Here is a 9579-nt window from a genome sequence, read left to right on the forward strand (position 1 = left end):
GCCACTACTGGCTTAAGCCAGATGTGTTGTGCAGACCACGTAATTCAGGTGGCCAAAATCTGGTGCACATCCCTAGTCGAATAATGTCTTGCCGGCTAATGACAATAAAACATCTGCTATACAGCGAGGTTGTGCCCTGGCGTCCTCTCACGAATACCTTGCTCAGGCAAGAAGGTGGAATGGACTATGACTGGGAACTTTTCCTTATGGACTTTAAGCAGGTCGAATACTTTGAGAAATAAGATAAGTTTCATCACCTCTCTACTTTGATTTTGTAGAATAAAAAAGTTCACTTCAACTTTGAACTACCCTTGTTGTTCCATTGCAACATAATGTGTAAGCTGCCACACATAGTTAACTTCTAAAAGCCAAACACTTCATTTTGTGTTTAAGCTAAAGGGTCAAAAGAGACAGCTTCATGGGGAGAGGAAACGTGGAGATCAGTTGCAGGAGAAGCTGCAAGAACTGCTCACCAACAGCAAGGGCCAACCAGATTTGTCATTCAGGATTTCATGTTAAAGCACTTCACTTTTAATGTTAGGATGACGAGTTCAAATCCCGTTACTTTGTCTATTGACTACTAATCTTTGTAATCGACTATATCCCCCCCCCCCCACCCCTCTCCTCCCCTTCCCCCTGCTCCTCACCTCACCCTCCCTCCCCTCCCCTGCCCGGCAACGCCAGGTACTTCTGCTGGTCTACTATAAATGGACAAATCTGTATATGCGTCATGTTTTTTTAGTTCTACTGGAGCGTTTTAATGTGGAATATGATACACAAAAATAATCATCATGATCTCCTGAGTTGATTAAGCTCCTTAACTAGAAATAATCCAGAAGAAGTCCCACGTTTATAAATGCATGCCATGTTAACGTGTATAGAGCAGTTTAATAGGTCCTTCCATGGCATGGCATTCCAATTACAAATTAACTATTCCAATTACAAATATGTCAGCACAATGTAGACGTGATATCAGGGGCATTTCAACCCCAACATGATGGGGGACGACTGCTGGTTTCTTCAGACACAAACCACTGCGAGTCACGAGCGTAAAAACAAGGGCTCAAAGCATTTCTAAACAAGTACAGATACATTCAAAGTACACTGCCCCCATGCCAAATAATTAAATATCCTACAGCGCGTCTCATAGAGACTGCATTGGGAGGGAGAGATGTACAATAATTGATTGATTAATTGCATAATAAAAATCAATAAAAGATTATCATAAAATATTTTCTTAATCAATTGGCCAATGGCATAACTAAACCACTGGTGCTTCATCTGAAGATGTATCTTTTAGAAATTTAATTTGAAAAGTCATCAATTAAAAAATTAAATAATTATTGATTAATCAATAAATAATTAATCGATTAAATGATTAATCAATAAATCAAAAATATCCTTTATAGCCACATCACTTGGCCACTGTCTATGCCAAATATTAGCTTCCGAGCTCAAAAGGCACCTGAGATATTGCCCAGACGAGAAAGAAAATAAATAAATAATAATCATAAAAAATTAAATAGTTAATCAATTGGCTAATAAAATATACAAACCACCACCATTTCATCCGAATCTGTAACTTAAAAAAATTAATTAATGAAATCATTCATCGAATAATTAAATAATTAATCGATTAATTAATTAATCAATAAATCAAAAATACTTTTACAGCCAAATCACTTGGTCATCGTCATGTCCAAATATCAGCTTCCTAGCTGAAAAGGTGCCTGAGATAATGGCCAGATGAGAAATAAAATAAATAAATAAATAATAATGAAAATAAATAAATAATAATCATAAAAAAATGAAATAATTAATCAATTCGCTAATAGAACAAGTAAACCACCACCATTTCATCAGAATCTGTAACTTAAAAAAAAAAAAACCTTTTTTAGTCATTAATCGAATAAATAAATAATTAATCGATTAATTGATTAATTGATAAATCAATAAATCAAAAATAGCCTTTGCAGCCAAATCACTTGGTCATTCGCATGTCCAAATATTATCTTCCTAACCTGAGAAGGTGCCTGAGATAATGGCCAGAAGAGAAAGGAAATGTATAAGTACTTAATTAATCGCTAATAATTAAATAACTCATCAATTAATTGATTAATCAAAAAACAAAAAATACCGTTTTTGACAAAGTACTTGCTCACTATTGTGCCGAAATTTCAGCTTCCTAGATCGAAGGATGGCTGAGATATCGCCCAGACAAACACAAACAAACAAGAAAACAAGAAAACAACCAGAGTGAAAACTGAGTACTCCCTTTCAGCGTGTGTCATTGCCGAGCCCCCTTCGGTGCCCGGCAATGACGTTATGCAGCGCCTGGAGATGGCATAGGAAAGGTGCGGTGTACAACAATTAATGTATACTTTATATTTTATACAATGTGTTTATATGTCGTTCAATGTGCTTCAGTTTATGGTTAACAGTTATTGTACATTATACATTATTGATATTGTGCAATTGAGCAATGTGCTTACTTTTTCCATAAACAATGCCTGAAAAATGTCGTTTTTCTGTAACTAAAAAATCCTGATGTGCCGAGTCAATTGTGACTTCAGATTTGGAATTGGCATGCTCAAATTAATAAAGGACACCGACATTTACCTCATTCGTAGATGGAAGATTTTTTTGTTGTTGTCCAGTGTAATTAGGTAGACACAAATAATGACACGTTAGTACCATGGAAGATTAGACACTCCCATAATACTTGACCATTTACTTTCAAATGACTGATCTGATGCAGATAAATTTTTTTAGAGATTATTCATTCCATCATTTAAGAATAATAAAGCAATTAAAAAATGATAGCAAGCGGAGGAACCCCATTTACAGTATCCTCCATTTATAAATTTTAGTCCAATAACTTTGCTTTTGTAAGAAAGTCTGCTCCATATCATTATCCATCTCCCTGGCATTTGTTTATTCGGGGCAAATGTGTAGAAAAGTATCCCCTGTGAGGAAAAGAATACTGAGCAAATGAATAATCAAGAAATTGGTTTGTGTAACCTCTTAATGTCACAACATTAAGATCTCCTTGCTAGGAGATCTCGCGAGATCTTGGAGACGGCGGCAGGGATTTTCGAAGCTCCACACGGTCTCCACGTTTTTCGAAGTTAAGTCTGTTCACAATTGTATTTTGTCGAAACTGTATTTATCTTTCGGTGTGTGAAGTTATTGTGTGCAACTTTGGTTGTTTCTCGGTGTTTATCTTTCATAAATTGATCGTCTGTTTGCCGTGTCGCGAGCAAGGCCTTGTACAGTGTGCACTGTACAACCTTGAGGCTTTGTTTTTCTCTCAGTGGTCCGTCGTTTGTGATCCAATAACTTTCGTTCTCTGTATTCCCAGTCTTTTCACCCATAGCCTACTTCCTTGTGTAAATCTCAACTCAAAAAAAAAAAAAACAAACAAAAAAAAAACATTTCCTTCTCTGTTCTCATTCGTTTATTCATTCTTATTCGTTCGTTCGTTCTTCGACCACGTGTTTCTCCCCCATTTCCCCAGATAGTTTTCACTCATTAACCTTCAATGTTTACACTTTCCCCTCAAGTTATGTATTCCGTCATATTTTATAACACCTTTTTCTTCTTCTTCTTTAAAAGGCTGCTTTCGACTTGCTCACCAAATCAATTCATCCCAAAAAAAATATCCATCTCCTATAGTGCCTTTGTTCTACATTCCCTAAACTCTCCTGCACTCCATCCTCCATCCAGCGTCCTTAAACGTATTTTTAACTCGAAGGTCACAAGAAACTCATTTTGCAATAAATGTTCGTTTCCCATAAATCGTACACTTTCAAAAATCCAATCTCACCCCTCCCCTCCAAATCTTCCCCATAACCCCTCCCCTCCAAATCTTCCCCATCACCCCTCCCCTCCAAATCTTCCCCATCACCCATCCCTTTCAAATCTCCCCCCTTGCCCCCTCCCTCCTAAACTACTCCCTCACCCCTCCCCGCCAAGACGCCCCCTCGCCCCTCCCCTCCTAGACTCCTGCCTCACCCCTCCCCTCCAAATCTCCCCCATATCCCATCCCTTTCAAATCCCTCCCCTTGTCCCTTCCCTCCCAAACTCCCCCCTCACCCCTCCCCTTCAAATCTCCCCACCCTCATTGCTTCTCAATTTCCCCCCGCTCACTCCCCCTCCTCAAAGCGTCCTCCCCGCTTCTTCCCCCTTCAAACTCTCACCTCCATCTCCCCCAACCTTCTGCCTCACTCTTCCCCCTCCTCAAATAACACCTCATTGTGGCTCACCCAATCACCATCAAACCTTTTGTCCGCCCCATCCTTCCCTTTCTCCGAGCTATTCTGAAATCTCTGACACACCTTCAACAGCTCTCCCTACCTCTTCCACCTCTTCCACATCTTACCCTACCCCTCCTCCCCCCTGTTCTGTATCTGATGCTCCCCCTTCCTCTTCATTAACGGTATGGACCTCAAACATCCGGGGCCTTCGTTCAAACTTAACTGATCTCTCCATACAGGTTGCTTCTGTCAAACCAGACGTAATCTGCTTAACAGAAACTTTCCTCCTTTATGATGTCTCTGATTCCATAGTATCTCTCCCGGGCTACTCCCTCCTCCGGTATGATAGACCTGAGCCTCGTCCTGGAGGCGGGGTTGCTATCTTTATCAAAAACTCTCTTCCTCACTCGCCCTGCACTGCACTCTCTCCTCCTCACCCCCAGGAATACCTCTGGCTCCGGCTTCCCCTTCGCTCCCACCTCTTGTTCATATGTGTGTTGTACCGTCCACCAAACAGTGATGACTCCATCTACATCTCGCTGTCTGATGATATGGACCAACTTCTATCTACTCATCCCAACTCTCTCTTCCTCATATGTGGTGATTTCAACTGTCATCATGCCAGTTGGCTGGGTGTGGGTACCTCTCTCACCAGCCATGGCTCCTCAGCAAAGGACTTCTGCGACTCACTGGGACTGACACAATCTGTCAATTTCCCGACTCGGATCTCAGTCAACGGAACATCTTCTCTTCTGGACTTGGTTATGACTAACTTCCCTGAAAATGTCTGCTGCTCTTCTTCTGCTCCGATCGGATCATCTGATCATGTCCTTGTTAAAGTGGACATCTCTCTGACCATCCTCAGGGAGCCTGCTCAGCGTCGACGAGTCTGGCATTTCACTCAGGCCAACTGGCACGGTCTTCAAGCAGCCATCAATCATCTGGACTGGTCTCCCATCTCTACCACCTCTGACATCAACTCATCCTGGGAATTCTTCCAAAGTAAATTGCTCTCTCTCATGCACAGATTTATCCCATCTCGTCTTCAGTTGTCATACCCTTCCTCCCGTCCATGGTACACGGAATCTTGTGGTGAGGCTGTTGCCCAGAAACAACTTGCCTTCGTCTCCTGGAAAGCAAATCCAACGGAAGGAAATCTCATTTCCTTTCACAAAGCCCGAAACAAGTGTGTGTCCACCCTCAGGAGAGCCAGGAAACAATATCTCTCCGTTCTCAAGACCGAACTCTCTTATCTGTCTCCCTCTTCCAAATCCTGGTGGCGTCTGGTCAAATCCGTTTCTGGTGTTTGTTCCCCCTCCATCCCCTCCCTTACCTCAAACGGCTACACAGCTGACTCCGCACGTGAAAAAGCTGAATGCCTCAACTCTGTGTTTGCCTCTAAATCTTGTGTCCCAAACCCATCCCTCTCTGTACCCACCATACCCAGTCGTACCCTGCTGCTCCTGGACTCCATGTCCTTTCCTCCTGACAAGGTGGAAAAGTTTCTGTCAACCCTCGACTCTGATTCTGCAACTGGACCCGACGGCATCAGCCCACGGGTCCTAAAATCCTGCTCTGCTGCTCTATCTCACCCTCTCTCTGTTCTCTTCACCCTCTCTTTTGCTCAAGGTCAACTGCCATCTGCTTGGAAATCAGCCAACATCACCGCTTTGCACAAAAAAGGTGCAAAAACAGATCCTAGCAACTACAGACCAATCAGCCTTCTCCCAATTATCAGCAAAGTCATGGAATCCATCATTGCTTCTGATATGAAATCTTTCCTCTTCTCCAATGGCTTGATCTCTGATCATCAATTTGGTTTCAGACCAGGTCACTCTACTCTGGACATGCTGCTTCTGCTGTCTCAACAATGGATGGAGGTCCTCAATGCCAAACAGGAAATTAGAGCTGTCTCCCTCGACATATCACGTGCCTTCGACACGGTCTGGCACCCCGCTCTGCTCACCAAACTCTCCTCCTTTGGTATCCATGGAAATCTCCACGCATGGCTGGCGGACTTCCTCTCTAGTCGTCGTCAACGTGTGACCCTGAATGGGTTTCTCTCATCTCCTCTTCCTGTTCAGGCTGGAGTTCCCCAAGGCAGTGTTCTGGGCCCCGTGCTTTTTCTGGTCTTCATCAATGATCTCTCTGACTCTCTCGAAAATCCTCTCTATCTCTTTGCTGATGACTCCACTCTCTGCCGCTCCATTCCTCTTCCCTCAGATCGGCAGTCTGCTGCCTCCTCACTCTCTGAAGACCTGGACAAAATCACAGACTGGTCAAACAAGTGGAACATGTCTTTCAATCCTGACAAATCTCACACTCTTACTATGTCTCTCCGAAAAGATCTACTGGACAACCCTCCCATCTACTTTCTCAACAATCCTCTCCAAGAAGTTCTGTCGCTCAAGATTTTGGGTCTCACTATCTGCCATGATCTTTCTTGGGAAAACCACATTTCCAAGCTGGCCTCCAAAGCCAGTCGCCGACTGGGCATCCTCCGTCGTGCGAAGTCCTTCCTCGGCACACCTGAGCTCCTCACCACATACAAGGCTTTCATCCGCAGCTCAATGGAATACTGTTCTCCCCTATGGGCCGGTGCTCCTGCCTCACACCTAGCTCGGCTTCACGCTGTTGAAACCAAAGCTTTCAGAATTATTGGAATCTCCCGCGATGAAGCTATCTCTGAGGGCCTTTCACTCACTCACCGCAGGCAGGTAGGTGGTCTTTCTGTCTTCTACCGACTCCTCTCCGGCCTTGCACCCCCAGCTCTCTCTGTGCTCTGTCCCCCAAATATTCCTACAGGTCGCACAAGATCTGCCAGCAACCCTCTGATGGTTAAACTGCCGAAATCTCGGCTCTCCGCTCACCTTCACTCTTTCATTCCTCTTTTCTCCCGCCTCTGGAACAAACTCCCTCACTCCCTTCAATCCCACTCCTCCCTCCAGGTCTTTAAAACAGCTGTTCACCACCATCTCTTATCTTCCCCCATCCAAAACCTTGATCTTTTCTACCCCCGCTAATTCACCCCAGATCCACCTTGTTTGAAATTCCAACTTCTTTCCTGGAAGTCCTGGCAGTGTCCATATGTTTTATACCTCTCCCACTGCCCCCTTCCCACGCCCCCCCCCCCCCAAAGCCCTCGCCCTCTCTCAGATCTCTCGATGTCTCCATGTCTCTCGGTCCCTGCTCTCAAATGTTGTGTTTGTGTCCTTCCCCCTCTCTCCCCCTCTCTCCCCATCTTGTCTACCGCTCCCTATGTTATATGTTTTATGTGTCGGTTTGTCTTTCTGTGTGTTCATGTGATTAATGTTCGCTCTTTCACGAGCCTCGATATTGTATACAAAAAAAAAAAAAAAAAAAAAAAAAAAAAAACAGACAGGTGAAACAAAATTCAAACCTGAGCACGTTTTTATCGACTAAGATTCTTCTGCTCCTCTCAGTGAGGCATGGAAACCACAGCTCACGCATGGTCATAAGAATTCTCTTCGGAATACGAATGGGACTTCCATTTGCCCTGGCACGTTCAGCCATCCCGAGCCCTGAAAGTATGGTGTAAAAAAAAAAAAAAAACTCACAACATGCAAATAACTATATTGGTCTGAAAAATAAACTATAACATTTTTCTGTCTGTTCATTCCGAACAGTTGATGTTCCATTAAAAAAAACACAAGACAAAAAAGGTACAATGGCCAGGGAGGGAAAGAGTAGCTAGGGAAGAAGTGCACATATGCAACACCAAGTATGTTTAGGTAATATGAGGGCATAGAAATGGCAGCAGCGAGCCTTTTCCTTTAGATTTTTGCATGTCTGCCAACAAGCTGCCCTCCTGTCATTGTAAAGAAAAGAAAATAACTACTGTTGTTTGAAAAGGTGAAAAGGTATTTGATGTCGTGGAAACCCTTCCTCCTTTATGCAGAGAGCTCCACATAATGGTGCACAGTACCACAATCTCACCAATAGGCAGGCAACAGCTGCGTCACCCTGTGCCGATCTGGAATCATTAGATGCTCGTCTGGAATGGAACACGTTTTCAAATCCTGGCAAATCTCTCACACACCCTGTTGCTCCAGAACAATCCGCAAATGAACCAACCGGTTTATTTCCACAACCATTTACTTCTAATAAGTCTCATGATCAGCCACAACTTGTCCTGGGCTGACCATGTAGCAAAGCTGGCCTCCAAAAGGCAACTTTAGACTTGGCATCCTCAGTCATTCCAAACCATTATTTGAAAGATCTGAACTACTTAAAGCCTATAAGGTATTGCATCTACCTGTGGGCCCTACATTGCCGTTTGGTCCTCTGGCACCTCGCTCTTCCATGAACCTAGATGTTGCATAAACTAGAACGGCACTCTTCGACGTCATGACGTCGACTGATATGCCTCTGCCCACATTATTACATCATTATAATACTTGTATCAAGTTTCATTCAAATACATTCAGCTGTGCCCAAGTTAGCACATTTTTACCTGACATGACCTCTGACCTTTGGCCTTGGACCTTGGGACACCCAAAATCGAATCAGTTAACCTTTACATCATTATAAATATATGTACCAAGTTTTAATTTTATCACTTCAGCCATTCTCGAGCTATAGACCTATTACAGACTTTGACCTTTGACCTATGACCCCAAAATCTAACCACTTAATCTTTACAACATTATACAAACCTGTACCAAGTTTGAATTAGATCACTTCAGCTGTTCTCAATTTATAGACCTATTACAGATTTGACCTTTGACCCAAAAATCTAATCACTTAATCTTTACAATATTTTACATACCTGTACCAAGTTTGAATTAGATCACTTCAGCCGTTCTCAAGTTATAGACCTATTACGGACTTTGACCTTTGACCACTCGACCCCAAAATCTAATCAGTTCATGTTTACATCATTCCACATAAGTGTACCAAATTTGGTCAGAATCACATTACTGGTTCACAAGTTATAGCAGTAACAGTATTTTTACCTAACATGATCTCTGACCTTTGGCCTTTGACCTCATAAACCCAAAATATAATCAGTTCATCTTTACCTCATGATACATACCTGCACCAAGTTTGACTAAGATCCCTTTAGCCGTTCTCAAGTTATCGCGGTTACGAAAACCTATCATGGATGGATGGACGGACGGACGGACGGACGGACAACCTGAAAACATAATGCCTCCGTCCGTCGACGAAAACAAGTTAGGTTTTGAACTCAGAATACCAATAATATAAAGCAGGATCTAGGTTATTCTCATAGCTTAGCAAAACCTGGAGTTACCAAACAATCTCAAAAACAATTTGCAACATTTGATAACAGAACTTGCAT

General features: G+C 42.9%; 1 protein-coding gene across 1 annotated transcript in view; it reads right to left on the reverse strand.

Annotated features, from left to right (window-relative positions):
- LOC144889356 (SPRY domain-containing protein 3-like) overlaps window positions 1-9080 on the reverse strand; it is a 33051-nt gene extending 23971 nt beyond the window's left edge. Inside the window, exon 1 of the mRNA XM_078769554.1 lies at window positions 7657-9080. Coding sequence (XP_078625680.1) covers window positions 7657-7790 — 134 coding nt within the window. The 5' untranslated portion in view covers window positions 7791-9080. The remainder of the gene's footprint in view (window positions 1-7656) is intronic.
- Window positions 9081-9579: the final 499 nt, after the last annotated feature.

Source organism: Myxine glutinosa, unplaced genomic scaffold (genome assembly GCF_964187855.1).
Source record: "Myxine glutinosa unplaced genomic scaffold, kmMyxGlut1.1 SCAFFOLD_3060, whole genome shotgun sequence".
Classification (NCBI taxonomy): domain Eukaryota; kingdom Metazoa; phylum Chordata; class Myxini; order Myxiniformes; family Myxinidae; genus Myxine; species Myxine glutinosa.